Source organism: Tachypleus tridentatus, chromosome 1, assembly GCF_004210375.1.
Source record: "Tachypleus tridentatus isolate NWPU-2018 chromosome 1, ASM421037v1, whole genome shotgun sequence".
NCBI lineage: Eukaryota > Metazoa > Arthropoda > Merostomata > Xiphosura > Limulidae > Tachypleus > Tachypleus tridentatus.
Window position 1 is genome coordinate 167,290,508 of NC_134825.1, and position 18,805 is coordinate 167,309,312.

Consider the following 18,805-nt stretch of genomic DNA (forward strand, 5'->3'; position numbering starts at 1 on the left):
AAAAATTGAAAAGCTTTTTTATTAGAATAAAACCACAAAGTGATAAACATCGAGATCAAAGCTACTTTTTACACTTAGTTTTGTACGAATAACAATATGGGAGAAAAAACTGGGATAAACTATGAATTTTAATAACTTTCTTTTATTCACTAAGTTTAATAAATGTTTAACTCTCAAAGGTATAGCATACCAACAATAAAAGTCAGTGTTAAGCAGGATTACAGTAAAACACTGGGTAACATAACATATTATGCATCTCAGTATCAGATGAAGTTCAATTTTCAATAAAAGTCAGTGTTAAGCAGGATTACAGTGAAACACTGGGTAACATAACATATTATGCATCTCAGTATCAGATGAAGTTCAATTTTCAATAAAAGTCAGTGTTAAGCAGGATTACAGTAAAACACTGGGTAACATAACATATTATGCATCTCAGTATCAGATGAAGCTCAATTTTCAATAAAAGTCAGTGTTAAGCAGGATTACAGTAAAACACTGGGTAACATAACATATTATGCATCTCAGTATCAGATGAAGCTCAATTTTCAATAAAAGTCAGTGTTAAGCAGGATTACAGTGAAACACTGGGTAACATAACATATTATGCATCTCAGTACCAGATGAAGCTCAATTTTCAATAAAAGTCAGTGTTAAGCAGGATTACAGTGAAACACTGGGTAACATAACATATTATGCATCTCAGTATCAGATGAAGTTCAATTTTCAATAAAAGTCAGTGTTAAGCAGGATTACAGTGAAACACTGGGTAACATAACATATTATGCATCTCAGTATCAGATGAAGTTCAATTTTCAATAAAAGTCAGTGTTAAGCAGGATTACAGTAAAACACTGGGTAACATAACATATTATGCATCTCAGTACCAGATGAAGCTCAATTTTCAATAAAAGTCAGTGTTAAGCAGGATTACAGTAAAACACTGGGTAACATAACATATTATGCATCTCAGTATCAGATGAAGTTCAATTTTCAATAAAAGTCAGTGTTAAGCAGGATTACAGTAAAACACTGGGTAACATAACATATTATGCATCTCAGTATCAGATGAAGCTCAATTTTCAATAAAAGTCAGTGTTAAGCAGGATTACAGTGAAACACTGGGTAACATAACATATTATGCATCTCAGTATCAGATGAAGTTCAATTTTCAATAAAAGTCAGTGTTAAGCAGGATTACAGTGAAACACTGGGTAACATAACATATTATGCATCTCAGTACCAGATGAAGCTCAATTTTCAATAAAAGTCAGTGTTAAGCAGGATTACAGTGAAACACTGGGTAACATAACATATTATGCATCTCAGTATCAGATGAAGTTCAATTTTCAATAAAAGTCAGTGTTAAGCAGGATTACAGTAAAACACTGGGTAACATAACATATTATGCATCTCAGTATCAGATGAAGCTCAATTTTCAATAAAAGTCAGTGTTAAGCAGGATTACAGTGAAACACTGGGTAACATAACATATTATGCATCTCAGTATCAGATGAAGTTCAATTTTCAATAAAAGTCAGTGTTAAGCAGGATTACAGTGAAACACTGGGTAACATAACATATTATGCATCTCAGTACCAGATGAAGCTCAATTTTCAATAAAAGTCAGTGTTAAGCAGGATTACAGTGAAACACTGGGTAACATAACATATTATGCATCTCAGTATCAGATGAAGTTCAATTTTCAATAAAAGTCAGTGTTAAGCAGGATTACAGTAAAACACTGGGTAACATAACATATTATGCATCTCAGTATCAGATGAAGCTCAATTTTCAATAAAAGCAATGTTGAACTTGTTTAAATTCTCGTGAAGTTGAAAATGTTGAATTTGTTTAAATTCTCGTGAAGTTGAATGATAAAACTACAAAGTTAGAAAAGCTAACAATTTTTTTTATCAAGATTTCATTCATCCAGATAATAAGAGCAGACATTACTTAATAAATTTAGAAAATGTCTCAACAGTTTTACTTAAGTTTAAAGAATGTTATAGCTGACATGGAACAATAGGTCCCATGTTACCCCAAAACATTAGGTTTTGTTATATCCAGTGTAAATAACTTTGTATTTAATTTATAATGATGGTTCAACAATTCTTAATGCATTTACAGGGTAAAACAAAATAATACAAATGACATGAGCCAAGTACTTTAGCTTACAATTTTTTTTTTTACTCAAATATACCAGATTTTGTCTGTTACCATGTTAGCTTTCAGTCACTTCTTTTAAAAATTACTGTTGTATAAAGCATATATAAAAATGTATATATAGTTATATAGTACATAACAGGAGTGATGTAATACATGGCACAGCTTAGCACTGTCTACTTCAGTTTGTTTTACTGCTTGACTTCAGTGAATGCCAGCCGAATTGCTTGTTAAGTAAACAATTCAGTGTAATTACAAAAGGTTCTTTAAATATGATAAGAGGAGCTTTTTCCACACATACACACGTAACTACTGAATATGAATGGAACAGCTATGTCGACATACACATGTAACTACTATGTCGACATACACATGTAACTACCTAGTAGTGAATGAAATTAGTTCAATAATAGCATTTGGTTTCTAGTTTATACATCTTAGAAAGCTAAAACGTCTAACCAGTAGCCAGCAAGAAGTAACAAAACTTTTCATTAAAACCCAGGTTAAAATTTTATCAAAATTATTTTTGCTAGAGTAGAAACTACTAAACAATAGTCCTGTAACATGCTCTTGTACTGTTTCTTTCATCATGTTAAAATTACATAGTTCACTTCTACTGGTCCCCTAGGCCTGAAAACAAACTGTTAGTTCACTGATTGTTAGGCCACACTTTACATTGCCCTTTAAAGACCCTTCAAGGTCACTCCATCCTTCAAACCATATGCAGTTTGACAACTTTGGCCTTCACACAGTGACTATGTCATGTTAGTAACATTAACATAGCATCAAATTTCACAATACAGAAAAACCTCTGTAGCCCCATAGCAACACAGTGAACCATTTACACAAGTAATAAAACACCTGCCATTCTTAATTTAATAAACAACATCCACTATAAATACCATAACATTTCAAGGATTACTTTCTATAGTAAGGATTTGTCTTTGTGCAAAGAATCAATTCAGAAAATGCAGCCCTTAACTGGTAAAGATGATAGTAAAATAACAAACAAAACAGTTACCTTCTCAAACTATCAGCAAATGTTTCCTTTTACCAAACATTAATTAAGTACAAGAAATCAGAAACAAAGAAGAGTTTAAAATACAAGTTCTCATTATGCATTTCCTGTCAGTTATCAACTATTAATTTCACTCAATGCTGCAAATTTAGTGACAGTCCGTAGCAGACAAGAGTAAATACCTGTAACAATATACAAGGGTACTGAAAGCAACAACAATAAACTAAGTAATAATCACATCATACAGAGATACTGAAAAGAAAACCAATAAACAGCAATTCAAAAGTTCTAGAGGTTATGCAAAAATATTTTTATTCTTCACATGAATATTACCTCACGTTCCAGCTTGTTAAAGGTCAAAGTGCAACTCAGACCAACACTGCTAATTCACAGACATATCTTCAGTGCAAATACTTCTGTGACACATGTGACTTTTTGTGTGCAACACATTCATACATTTTACTCAGTGAATTTGAAACAATAGTCAACACTCCATCTCCAATACAAGGTCAGTTCAATGGACCAACCCTATGTACATTCCATTAAAAGCTGAGGTCACATGATTCTGCGTTGTTTAAGGTGACCATCTAGATGCCCACTGGTTTACAAATCGTGGCTTCTATATAACTAGAATACAACACTTTCAAGCAGATCTATTTGAAAACAATGTTTAAAGCTGTGTAAGATATGTTGAAGTCTGTTTAAATGAATCTTTGCTTCTAATAGGAAGTAAAAACTTGTCTAAAAAGTGTTTCATTTTCTAAATATGGACATTTCATTGACAGTAAGTTGGTGTCATGACCTACATTAACATTGTACAGGAAAAATATTTCAAGCTCTTGTTGCAAAAGTTTATTAATTTCTAAATGTCAGCACTTCACAGACAGTAAATATACACACACACACAGGAACATGACATATCATCAAATGTATGTTGTGTTTAATCTGTCATATAATACAGTAATATTAATTTAGCATAAAATAACTGTGTATTAACACACATAGGAACATAACAATACATCAAATATGAGTTGTGTCTAATCTGTAACATAACACAACAACATAAATTTAACATAAACCTAGTATAAAATTATAACCAAGATAAAAAAGTAAATAACCAGTGAATTTTAAAAACTCTTGTAAGAATATACAGTGATCAGTGATTTCTTATTAAGAAGTTATTTTTTCATAGGTAGTGTTGAGCTGTAGTATCTTGATATTAAAATTATGAGATTTGTTTTTTAAGTAATAATAATAACAAAAAGTTTATTTCAGCATAACTTGTACAGATAATTGAAGCGACCATCGATAGGTTTAATTATTGTAATTAAAATGGAAGCTTATATTTCAAAAGGTGACAATATATATTCTGTAACTTAAAGTACATATTTTCTTAATGAAGTATTTAAAATTCTTCTTCTCCCAAGTCAACAATTTTGTTTATCCCAACTACATAAAACACACTCCACTTAACATAATAGATACAGCAAATATAACGTAGTTGAAATTCTTATTACATTATTCTCTGCTTTCATTCATAAGATCTTATAACAATGACAATATTATTTCATACAAGTGTGTCATACCAACCACAATAGCTATGTTACAACAGTGTCATACCAGCCACAATATCCAGTGTTATATCTGTTATATCAAACATATCTAGTGATGCAATTGTGCCATAACAACCACAATATTCAGTGTTACAACAGTACCACGTAAAGCACAATATCGCGTGTCATAAAACATAACATCTAGTGATACAATCGTGCAGTATAAATCACAATACTGAATCTTTCATGTATGTGCACCATACTGATAATATTTGTAACAAATTTACAATAAGAAATAATGATCATTCTTTCAGTATAATATATTAATGTCTGTTTTGGCCGATCACTCCCGCGAAGACTCACAATAGCACGCTATTTCAAAAGCACAATGAATTACTAGATAGTATTAAGATATGTTTTTGTTCTGGGTGTTCTTGAATACTGACTGTAGTGATAGTTACTAGTGTAAGAACAGTGAGAGAAACAGAGCACTAAGTGTTTTTTATGTATATATATATGTATTACTTCCCTACTAGTAGTAATGGACGAATGAGAAACAATGAACAGATCTTTCAACTTTCACAAACAGGCCGTAATTAAAAGGTACTAGTTGATAACATTCCAACTTCTTTGTGAAGGAAAAACTGCCGCTTAATAGCGTTCTGCATGCATGCATGTCTTCTCAATGGCCCATCCGGCAAAAAGGCGACCTACAAAGTGGGGCCAGCTACAGGTTCAGCCCAACATCCGGTAACAGGAGTCTTTTGTGAGTCACACGTCCAAGGTCAACCATGACGGCAACTCCTACGACCGACAGCTAGAAGTTTTAGTCTTCATTCGTTGTCCATGTTATTGAAGAAACAGTTAAAATCGCACGGGAAAAACGCGGTACAACGAAAAGAAAACTGTCTTTTCGATGAGTTACAACCAAGATCTTTTGTTTCTTCCCAAATTAGCGAGAAATATTAGTGCAGGTACGCTCAGTTCATATAAACAAAGCACAATTAATTGTCACTGGGAGTCTTGAGTGACATACTGCCTAAGAGGCTGTAATCACAATGAATTTTAATTTGTTTGGAACAAGTGATTCACAGTTGAATACAAATCTTTCTAGTAATTGATAATCACAATTAAATCTTAAACTAATGACATGCTCAATAACGACAGGATTAGCAATTTTAAAAATATTATTTCGTAGAATAACTTGACTGTCAAGGGTAAGCCTAAATTTCCTGAACTAACCAAACTTCCCGAGGAACCACCGTGATTACGACCGAAATTATTATTAAGAGTGACGGTATCCAACTAATGATTTCATAAAGCCCTTGTTTTACTGCAAGCCACCTTCAAGAGTTATCTGCTGTGTCCCCCATGTGGAATCGAACCACGGATTTGAGCAATTGCACGTTCGTAAACTTACGGCTGCCCCACCTAGGAACCAATGCAGTCTGTCTACTCACTAAAGGCTTTGTTTTCCAAATATATTGACTGGCTTCATTACTCTAAGAGCTTGTTTGTTTGTTTTGAATTTTCGCGCAAAGATACACGAGGGCTACCTGCGCTAGCCGTCCCTGATTGAGCAGTGTAAGACTAGAGAGAGGGCAGCTAGTTATCTCCATTCATCAGCAACTCTTGGGCTATTCTTTTACCAACGAAAGTGGGATTGACTGTCACATTATAACGCCCCACGGCTGAAAGAGCGAGCGTGTTTGGTGTGACGGGGATTCGAACCCGCGATCCTCAGATTACGAAGCTTTTTAGTTCTAACCCATACATATGGCTTACTTTGATCAGAAATTCATACCTGCGAAGTTAAACGAAAATAAACTAAGAATTACGATCCATCATAGTTTATATGCCAAACATTTATCGAAAATTAGAGACTTAATACTTAAAAAGTCGTAAATTAGTTTATTCAAGGCATTTTTCTTTTGTACGTTGGTTTTTATAAACATTACGCTTTTCATTTTCATCGTTGATATTGAATATTTATTATTATTAAGAAGTTTTTAAAAATATTTTTGTATCAAGCAAGTGCATTATGGTACAAATGTCTTCCTTAGGACAGGAGGTAGTCAAGCATGGGCCAAATATTATTCTCCCCCCCACACACACATACTGTACGCATAAGATCTATCACAATTTCTACAAGTTAATTAGTTTCGATATGTTAACCTACGAATAAAGTTAATTCCAATTTATATTTACATGAAAAACAGAAAATAAAAATCCCCAACTGCCAAAAACAAAAGTTCCATAATTAAATTTAACAATTAGGTTATGTCATATCATACCGCAATTATAATATACGGGTGAATGGTTAGATTATAGGTAAAAATGCTTCTGGTCGACAATGTAGATTTTAAAATTTCACCTCTATTACGTATTACACAGCTTTATTTGACATAAATTCTATAACACTAAATAACTTATCATTTTGAAGTAGGGAGCGCTTTTTTTATTACCAAGTTAAAATAACGTCACCACATGTAGCTCATGAGGACTAGGGGCATTATATCAGGAGGTACGCATGCCTATCGAGAAGGCGTGGAGGCCGGGAATCTCCTCGGGGTTCATTGTTTCAAATGTGGATCTGTAGAAGGCAGAGAAAGAATTGATCGAGGGGGGGAGGGAACTCACATACCAAGCCTTTCCTGATGCCCACGAAAACTGTCGGTGGCCTTGGAGGGAGGGGTTATAGGTTAAATAATGTAAGAATTGTAATATATAGAGGGCCTCCATAAAGGTACCTTCTTAGTTTAAAACAACCATCTTAACTGTCAAAAACAGAAAAAAGTATAGTTTCGCCGAGTGATTGAGACGAGAAGTTAGTAATAATTATATCATTAGTTTAAAATGGTCTTTTGCGCTTGAATTTAGCCTAAATCGTTGACACTACTTGGAAAAGTGGAACACGCAGAAAAATTAAAGATTTCATTAGAAAAAAAATTCACTAACGTATTAAAAGTTTACACTGCAGTTTTTATTTATAGTGTACAGTTCCATCCACAGCTTCAATGAGCATATTCTAACGTGCAACGTGTAGGAACAGTCCATTAGTTTAGGGGTTGTTACAACAGGTAGGTAGCAATCAATAAAATAATTTGTCAGCACTGAAGTTTGGAACTTTGTATTAAGTAGTTTGTTAGTAGTTAGGTTCTTTATTACGTCTGATAATTAAAAGGATTAATTGTAATTAACAGACCGATGAACAAAAAACAAATACTGCCAGAGCTAGCCTTATTTTCATAAACATTAGCACTGGCCTCAAGTAATAGCTTATGTTTGACTTGGAAATGAGGCTGTAATGTAAACGGTCTACATATCAACTTCATACAGTACTCATGGTTGGTTCGTTAATATACAGAAGTTAGAAGAGAAATGAATAATAAAAGGCGTAATTATAATGAAAACACGATGGAACAAAGTTGTATTATACACAATGAAATGCTTTAAGTCAAAGTATCATAAAACTATTTTCTCATTCCCCGTGTTTACAATGAAATGCACTTTGTACGCCATAACAAAAATATCGTTTGCTGTTTATTGATTTAGGCCTGAACTGACTACTGGGTACGGATGTTCAATGAGGAATAAAGCCTAATACAGATTAACTTTGCAAAGAACTGCTTCAGTCGGCTGATATCTTTACAAATACCCTACAGGCAAACAGATATCTTGTTCGTTATTATATAAAAAACCGTAAATAAAAAAGTTAGATAAAATTCGTTTTACGTCTTCCATTTCTACCGCCATCTGGTGAAGGTAAGGCTTTTAGCGTTATTCACAAGAAATTCAGTTGACCCTAGTTATTATATCATTTTCCAGTCTGGATACCAGTTGAATTCAAACGAGTTCTTACGTACATATATCTGCTTAATTTAAAACAGCTACCTAGCTGATAGCAACAGAATCTGGTCACACGCCCAGGTAAAAACCCTCTAACTCCAGACAAGTTTCAATACAACATTAACAAAAATAAAACGTTCATACTGATTCGCTTGTTTCACTTATTTTCTACGCACTTCGTAATTTGTTTTTACTTTCCTCAACCAAACACATTCACTATGGGGTAATATACAGACTAAGGTCGATACCTGGTTTTTTCCCTTCAACAGTAATACATTATTCACTCGTCCAAATGGTACACCCAAATGGATAACGTCCATCTCTGTTGCCTCATTTGGAATGTTCCGCACATGGACCACTCTGGACGGTTTGTCGTGCTGATTTCTCTCCAGTTTCACCTGCAGGAAAATAGTCAGAATTATACCAACTTTTTAATCACTTTGAAATGTATACGTATTTTTATTTTACAGAAAAACTAGTTCAAAATTTTCGTTACGAAACTTTATATAAGACTCACTTTTTTGGCATCATTGTTGTTGTCGGCGTGGTTCGGTTGTGGACTCATGACGGTACCATTACTAACTGCACCCTGAGACAGTAGCTCGTCAGATCCGCGCTGAAAATAAATATTTCGTTTTAAAACGTAATACCATATTCATAATAACACTCTAATGAACCATAATAATTGATTCCATCTAGAAATATAAAATTTATATTCGCCTCACATAAAAAAAACAACTACAAAAAAAACGTTTATTATATTAGTTTTATCCAGGGATAAAAATGTGTTTAAAAACATTGTAAAATTTATACTGGATGATTTAAATAGGTTCAAAACAATCGTTACTTTACATACAGTTAGAACAAATTATAATAATTTAAAAAAAAGTTCAAATTCAGAGTGAAAAACAACCAGCAACAAAGTAAAATGACACACGACGCGCACGACTTATTTGTGTATAAAAATTGTAATGAGGACCTGCGTGATACTAATGCACTCACCTACTGTGTTTTATTATACTTGAATTTTAACGAGTGGTTCTTGCTTTTCATATTGTTACATACTTCGAAATATTCAATGAATCTCAGAAGTTATCTACTTAAACTTCTGTAGATGTGTGAACAGAACTGTCCGAATGTTCCCTGAACGTTCCAAACATTTCATATTTAAAACCGTGGTCTTTGAAAGTGACTTTTCGATGTATTTATATCCCCCTAGTGGCACTGCGGAATTTTTGGACTTAACAACGCTAAAAGTTTTGATTCGATTCTCGTGGTGAATATAGCAACGTGGATTTGCTCTAATACAGACTCGTCGTGTTATACAAAAACTAATCTCGTAATAAGTACAGGTAACTTTGCGGCCTCATCACAATTTTTCTGTGGATGACAATCAATACCAACATATTTTTTTCCCTAAAGTGATATTAGGCACAAAGTCTAAAAAGAAAAAAAAACAAAAATTCATAACTCCACAACTAGAAGAATTTTTACTTTAGTCCCTGAAGTTTAATGACTCATCTCAATTCATCAATATTAAATATACCCACTACTTACAGGTACCGTATTAAAACTCCCCTGCCCATCTTATTAAAATAGCTTTAACTCGTACCAGTCGTGGGGTCTCAACCATTTTCATACATCTCTATCGAACCCTTATTTTCTATAATTATTAATTTTAGTCTTTATTATAATTCTCACTCAGTAAAATCACCAAATTAATCTTTTTTTCTTTGTCTCACGGGAAGCCTCATCCCAAAATCTTTCACCCTTTCAGGTCATTGAAAATTTTTTTCAGATGCCAAGAGCTGTCAAGAATTAATTACAAGCCTACACAACACCGTTATTGAAGGACAGGCAAATGTCTTTTCTTTTTTCCAACTGCTTATGGCTATAAGCTGAAAACCATGTGTTCCTTATCAACAAGAGTGGTCATAGCTCCTCTGCTGACGCCACGCGAAAACTGAGATTGTAGATAATTCCTGAAGGGCCACTTGGAGTCAAGCGAATTGAGGTAGAGATGCAACTCTTCAAACGAGCGGGTCTGTAGGAAACGTGAGCTTTCACATAATAAATATCATAAATGGAACCAGCTCTTGAAGAATGTCACCAGAACTATAATACAAGACACGTAAATGTGAAAGTGGATAACGAAAAACAACACGCATAACCGTAGTCACATCCATACTAGACTTTTTCGCTAGTTTCATAACACATATTAACTAGACTCAACAAATAGCTTTTAGGTTTAGGGACAAATAATTCATTACAAAGACACACAGACGGCGGGTAACAAACCTTTACAATCCAGTTATATAATCCCACTCTCATTCAAATTCTACACATCAAGAACTAGTCATCTTTTTGGTTTGTTTTTTTAATACAGTGTCGTAGCCAGATTTTCCACTCGGGGGGGGGGGAGGCAGAAATATTTAAGGGGACAATAAATTAAAAAAGCTGAAATTGTCATTAACACATATCAAATCTAATGTAACAATATTTACCAAAGTTTTATTTTTTATTACGTGACATAAAACATTATTATTATTATTATTGTATATATAAAAGCTGAAAAATAATATGTGAGCAGTATGTCCTCCGCGCTACGCCTTTGTGAATGTGTGTAATATTTTCACACCTGATTATTTATTAGCATTATTTACGATGCGTGATAACATTGTTCGTTAAGAATGGTCTCGTCTTCGTCGTGGGCACGACCCAAGAAGTTTTTTTCTAAACCATTCATCCCCTCCTCCATCACTATCGTCTATAAACTGCAGAATGCTCCAAAGGTTATTGACGAAAAACAGGGCTTGAACACTGATTTCACTTCTTTCTGGCCCGGCATGGTCAGATGGTTAACGAACTCGACTCGTAATCTGAGGGTCGCGGGTTCGAATCCCCGTCACACCAAACATGTTCGCCATTTCAGCCGTGGGGGCGTAATAATGTGACAGTTAATCCCACTATTCGTTGGTAAAGGAGTAGCGCAAGAGTTGGCGGTGGGTGGTGATGACTAGCTGCCTTCCCTCTAGTCTTACACTGCTAAATTAGGGACGGCTAGCACAGATAGCCCCCCTGTAGCTTTGCGCGAAATTCAAAAACAAACAAACACTTTTTTCTTCAGAACCGTGTCCATCAACAGACTATGTAGCATTTGGTGCTATTTTACAATTTATCTTAAACTGGTCGTATACATTCACAAACAGTTCCATAGTCACAAGTTACTCTTTCAATTGAAATACTTATCAGTGGCGTATTTCACATATAAAAACTCTTATTGAATACACAAGTGATACTTAATTCTAAACGATATATTAAGATGTAGCACAGGTGCACTTTTTCTTCCTATGGTAAATACTGAGTGAGAGGTTATACCCAGGATCACCACCACCACGTATGATATAACGGTCTATTGAGGTTAATGAGTCGTTTCTCTGCACACTTTTATCAAAGGATTAGAACGAGCAATCTACTAGTCTGTCTGATTGGTTTAACATTTGTGTATTTATACATGAAATTAGTATTTGTTGATCTTGGTGCATTCTAGACTGTGGTGATAATTTCGTTATGTAGTCTCTGTAATTTCTTTGTGCGTATTTGTACTAAATTAGCCCAAGCAGGACAGAACTGTTTCATTACATTTTGTGATATAGCTCCTGTGTCTTTACCTGTTAATATGTCGAAGCAGTCTGCTCGTTGCTATGTCTTATTTGAGTAACATACTTGTTTCATGTTCATTCTAAATCACAAGTTATCCCTAACACTTTTGCCGATGGGACGACATCTAGAAGAGTTTCGTTTATGTATATTTCAAGAATATTTCTTTGTGTTTTAATCGATTTCGAGAATAGAAGGTTTGTTTCAGGAACATTTTTTTTTATTTCTATCCTGTGGTTTTGATAATATTTGACAGTTTCATTCGCAACGAGCCATAAATATGTAGCTACTATCAAAAGAGTCACAAAAGTTTTCTGCGTCACCTCATCGTTTGCAAATTGTGATATTAAACGAAAATTTAGATCGTTTCAGAAATGGTTTCAGAAAATTTCTGTAAAAGATAAGTCATTTGGCAAGATTACTTGAAACCAGTGTCGATAGTTTTATTCATAAGAAATGAACTGCTCCGTGTTTTCTCAACGCAGAGAAAACATTCGACACTGTGTGGCATAACGGTGTAAGATATAAATTGAATAAATGAGAATTACCAATAATAATACTAAACAAACACTAATAATACTATTGTTTAATAGGTTTGTTTAATACTACTAGCTTTAAACTTCAAGGTTTGTTTAGTACTACCAGCTTTAAACTTCAAGGTTTGTTTACTACTATTAGATTTAAAGGTTTCTTTACTACTATTAGATTTAGATTTCAAGGTTTCTTTACTACTGTTAGCTTCAAACTTCAGGTTTTTTTTTTTTTACTGCTACGATTATTTTTTAATTTTAGACCCAAATTTTAGTGTGACACAAAGAGCAACAAATTTCGAAATCTTTAAAACTTCCTAAAATCAATATATTTTTTTTAAGGTTGAATGATTGAATGACATAGGAAATGGTAAATAAACATTCTGTTCACATTTCGAGAGAAAGATTGGTAATACGGAATGTGGCAATATGAAAATCATACTACAGAATATCGTCCAATCCCTGGCTATGTCACTTTCAACTTCAAAGAATCATGGATTCATTAATAAAGTAAGAAATTCCCACCAGAGGACTTATTTCAGTGAATAGGTGTCAGAATAGGTGCCTCCAAATCATGAACATTGAGAAGAATGGCTTTCCACCAACAACTCTCTCTTCTTCTGGATCACGCAGAGTAGTTTTGGGACTGCTGGACTATTATTATTAATCTCAAACCTATACTAGTGCAAGTGGAGTCAAATAATACAATGTGAAACTCGCTGTGAGGCCACTGCCTAAATCGGTGTTATCACCTATCCCCTTAAAAAATGTAGTAAAGAAAAGAATGTTTGATTTCAAGATGACAGTTCAAAAACCATTAGAATATTGATGAAAGTTAGGTTCTCAGAGGTAGGTAATCAGTGATGTGATCTCATTAACTTCGTCAGCCACTATTAGTGTTACATAACACAAACAAATATAAACAAGAACACAAAAACTCTTGAAACAATGCCATCTAGCCATAATTAAGATAACAAACCGTGTAAATTATTAAAATACTGCGTAACCATTCCACATTACAAGCACGAGGATATATACACAACATTACAAGCGCTAAGACTCGGAACGAGTTACTCAGAATTACCGGCTCGTTTTTTTAATTATATTTTTGTTTTTAATTTTAAATACGTACTTATAATTTATTTTTTCCACCAAAAATTATGTGCGGGTTCATCACACACAGTAAACGAAAATACAGTTAATACTGCATTTTGTTTATTATCAATAATTACCAAGGGCGTAGCTAAAGCTGCAAGTCAACAGGGTCGTTAAGAGGGTCCGGGAGCGAAGCCCTCAGCAGAGAGGGGAGGCACAGTTCCGGTGGGGACAACTAGTCTGCACATAATCTTAGGCTTATTGTTCAATAGGCTACTATTAGTACGCGAAATAGCGGCCGGTAATAAACACCAGGTAATCAGAAGTCACAGATAAACAAATACAGTGCTACCTATTATACAGTGTGCACCACATCAAGAAACGTATTCAAAATATAATATTTTTTATAGCCTTTGAACAAGAAACCTGTAAAAGGTCAATACCTATTAATACGATATACCTTTACACATGGGGGAATTATCAATAGCCTCGGCATTTGAAATTATTTTAGGCAGGATTGAAGTAAACTTACATATGATACGTTTTCCCCTTTTTATTAGCCACATTTTTGTGCTTCGGCAATACTAAGTGTGGGGCGCGTGTATACCTGATTCACTGTTATTACTTATCATAATCTTTACTAGCCTATCCTCAAACTGAAATTATTTCAGGCAGGATTAGAAAAACGTAATCTGAGGCCTTGTGCGTGGTAAAATAAATTGATCGAAAGTAATTAGATTCTCATATCGGTCGAGAGATGAGACAGCTATAACTTAAACGTTTATATTTGAAAACCAAAATAACAATAAGAAAGAAAAAAACAACAACTGAGATACGTCCTATGAGACGTTATGTCGCTTCTAAAAGTTTTAACTTCAGTTTAGAGTCGGGTGAACTGACCCGGTATGGTTATGACGGTGAATTACTGCTGGGATTCAGTTTGTATTTTATGCAGAAAGAAAGTGCGAGCATGTTTGGTGACGCGGATTCAAACCCGCGATCCACAGATTTTCACTAAGTACCCTAACCATTAGGCTATGCTAAGCCTATCAACTTATAAAGCCAGCTCCTATAAAAACCCGGTTTATTAAATAATTCAATACACATCTCAACTGAAAGATAAATAAATAAAGAAACAATAAACATTATCTCTTTCCCCACAGTAAGTCCAATTGATTTATAGTCCAATTGATTAACCAACGGGTCTATCGTAAACAAGTAGACTTTTTGAAACTTCTAGGAACAGCCTGTATATCACAGAGACCTAAAAATGTAGGGTCCCCACACTACGCGGCGCTAACGATTAAAATCAATAGAGTAACAATTTAAATGAGCTTTAAATTACTTTTTTATTAACGAAAATAATAAGTAATCACTACAACACATATAATATTTTAATGTGTATCCATGTGTCATATCTCGTCTCTAAATTCACTCTTTCATTCCTTTAAAAAAAAGAGAAACGCGAGAGACCATGTTTAATAAAGAAGGGTGGGTCACACATGGGTGACAAAAAACAAAAGGTAACAAAAACAGAAGGTCGAAACGTTGTTCGCTCTTCTATGTAAAATATTTTCTCAACCCAAACGAGCCGTTTTTGCATATATAAAAGTTTAATTGATACAAAACCTTAAATTCGATACTCCGTACAATATCATAAACACTTCTAACTTTTAATTTCAAATAATATTAAAAAAACAAACTAACTTATTTATCTGAAATATGTGGTTACTATTATAATTTTTATTTAGACAATTATCTTTAAAATAGCGAAGCCAGGAAAGAGGTAACTGCATACATTAAGTCACTGATCTAAGAATCCGGCTCGATTTCTTTGTAACAGGTGGTTTTCATTTTATACTCGAAAAATATGAATTATTCAAGAGACTCTTGTAATAACAAAAATACAACGTGCCTGACACGACAGTCGCATACTGACTTTCTAAAACTTTCGGTGGATTATGGGAAAAATGTTATTGCGTGAATGTACTACAAAAAACAACTAATTATTTTTACAACTATTTTGGTAAAAGTACACTATATTAATTGTGATAAAAATCATTGCAATGATGAGGCTAATTAATACAGTGTTCTTACGTTGCTACATACAACGTTTAGAATTCATTGTTCCGTCAGTTAACATATTTAGTCCTAAGTTGAATACCTCTCGAAGTTCAGCCGCTTTAGATGATTTAGGTCAAACTCAAACACATACGCTTAGCTAACATTACCAATTGATTTCTACAATAAAAGTGCAAGTGAACATAAAAACATTAGTTCGTAGCTCAGGATATTGTCGTAAACTAAGTTTGCAAGAGTATAAGAACCGTTGCACCGATCTAGAAGCTTTTAGTCTTAGCTCTCTTTTAATAGTCGTCTGCTGTGTTCGTAATAACAAAATGACGTCAGGGAAGCACCTACTTGAGAGAATAAACCGTAATATTTTAAAGGACAACAATCCTAGTTTTTAAGTATTACAGGCACCAAACATATTATTGGTGTAGGCCTGTAAGGGCCTTACTTTCGAACAAGGTGTTCGTCACTACGCTAAGAAATTAATTGTGTGTTATTGTACTAGTAATAGCTCTAATAAAGCTGTAATGGCGAAAGGTTGGTTGAAATAAAAAGTACCGAGGAAATTTCTTAGTGTTTATTTTGCTTTTTTTTAAATTTATAGTCCAATTAATTAATCAACGGGTCTACAGTAAACAAGTAAACTTCACTTTGAAACAACAGAAGTATTAATGTTTCTACCATGTTGTTAGTAAACTGTGTGCAGACGATGATGTATTATTAGTTTTTTAGGTGAAAGAGTTTGCAAAAATATGTAACTGGAAAAATACATGTAGCCCTCTACGAATTAACAATACAAGGTAAGAACATTTTTAATTTCTCTGGAATTGCCATTAGGATATTAATTGTAACGCCACTAATAATAAATACTGCTTACATCATCGGAATTTTTATAACTTAAGAAATAATGCAAATGGTTCAACTTCCTTCTTTATTTTAAACGTAACACGACGTTATAGGACAGCTTACACTACCGCCTTTGGGAACAGTAGTAGTTTTTTTTTTTTTTTTTTTTTGGGGAGCAGTCTATTTTCGCTTCAACATTATCTCTTTAGGGTTTTCCTAAGTGCCAGCGACAAAGTGCTACATTTACTTTGTTAAAGAAGGTGTTACGACAAAAAGGCGTGGTTAACAAGTTATCTTCGTTTAGCGTACGGTTGTTATTTGTTTTTAATAAAAGTTTACTGTCGATAACAGTGGCAAAATTTAACACCAGGCACAAAAACACAATAGTCAAAAAATACCACGTCACATAAGAAACGTCACAATACTAGTAGCTACCATTAAACAATACATACCATAATTAACTTTTTTTTTTAATATTACGAGTTTTATAGTTCACTGTGTGTTTAAATACGCACTGACTATATCCGATACAAATTACATTCCCTTATCAGTTGCTTTGATGCAAATATCCGGCGAAAACGGATAGTTACGTTGTGAAATAACATGGAAGTTCGAAATATTCTGTTTGGAAACCACGGGACGTCTACTGGAGCGACAACAGGACTGGTTTCTGCACAAAGGAAGGGTTGGTTTAGGCGGATACAGGAAACCAAGCCCGTACTGTGAAATCAAACAACGGAACGCTTCGAACTTTCAACGTGAAACATGTACATAGGTCAACATAGTCAAGTTAATCAGCAGAGCAATTTTGTGAACCTAATATTTACAAGAGACTGGTGGCGAAGAGCAGGTGAAATTGATGTGTGTGATACACGAAGTTCGCTACGGTTTGTGTTACGTAGCGGTCGTTTAGTCTACCTTTCTACGATCTCGTGCGTGGCGCGTTCATTTCAAGTGATACTTCTTCCACAAGCAAACATATTGTCCGATATTAGTCGGAATTCATTGCTATAACCCGAACCAAAAGTACTCATGGTAAACGAAGTATATGCAGGTGTACACGTAACACAAGAAAAAATTCTATATACTTACCATTTGAGTCGAAAAATTTCTCTTCCAAACAACAACAATAAAACAGGACAAAAACTTCTTATCTGTTATTAACCGTGTACTCTGGAAGTCTCTCAAACGTTTTGTTTTTTTTTCTGACTAAGGCAGAATTAAATCAATGACACATCCAATGGAACCTTGCAGAGCAGGTGAAAGGCTGCGAATGCGAGGACGGTTTACCACACTATTCGAGAACAGAACTTTTCTTTTCCTTCTTCACAGTTCCAATGTGTTGTTGGCTTACACGCCAGAGAGGTGAATCGAACAGGTGTTCAAAGTAAGGAGGGTATAGCTTCAAACCCGGGAAAACAGTACAGAATAGCAAAGAAGATCCCGAGTGAACAGTGGAAGTGAGGAAAGTGACAAAGAAATTAAACCGTTTTCTGAACGCAACAGCGGCACGCCAATGTAGGCGGGCTTATTCACTTCTAATGCCGCGAGGCAAAAACGTGAGAGCGATGAAACATACGTCAGAGAGAATTTCCTGAGAGCCGGACTAGCTTGACTACCAGCTACGTAATTCTTCGATGCGCGTGCAGCAGAGCAGTTAAACCAACCAATCATTTCGCGACTACAGGCTTGCTTTTTTTTTTTTTTTTTACAACCTATCGCAGGGATACAGTAAAAAATTCCAAGTTTTATTTCTTGAACAATAATATACCATGTTACTTACGTCACTCACAGCACTGAATAAAACTAACCCTTTACTTCGACAGTTTTTTAACAGGTCTCAAAAATGTGTATCTAATATTGTTTTTTTTTATATACGTCTGTGGTCTGTATAAAAGAACAAAATTAACAACGGCATCAGTCTGCACAAAGAAACACAGACTGAAGTATTTTCCGACCATAGTTCCAAACCTTTATTATTAACAATGACATAACCATTATCAAATAAGATCAAA

General features: G+C 34.3%; 1 protein-coding gene across 1 annotated transcript in view; it reads right to left on the reverse strand.

Moving 5' to 3' along the window:
* Positions 1-18,403, reverse strand: part of LOC143233435 (polypyrimidine tract-binding protein 1-like) — a 78,222-nt gene extending 59,819 nt beyond the window's left edge. Inside the window, exons 1-3 of the mRNA XM_076469679.1 lie at positions 17,883-18,403; positions 9,104-9,202; positions 8,835-8,984 (exon numbers count right to left, since the gene is read on the reverse strand). Coding sequence (XP_076325794.1) covers positions 8,835-8,984; positions 9,104-9,202; positions 17,883-17,885 — 252 coding nt within the window. The 5' untranslated portion in view covers positions 17,886-18,403. The remainder of the gene's footprint in view (positions 1-8,834; positions 8,985-9,103; positions 9,203-17,882) is intronic.
* Positions 18,404-18,805: the final 402 nt, after the last annotated feature.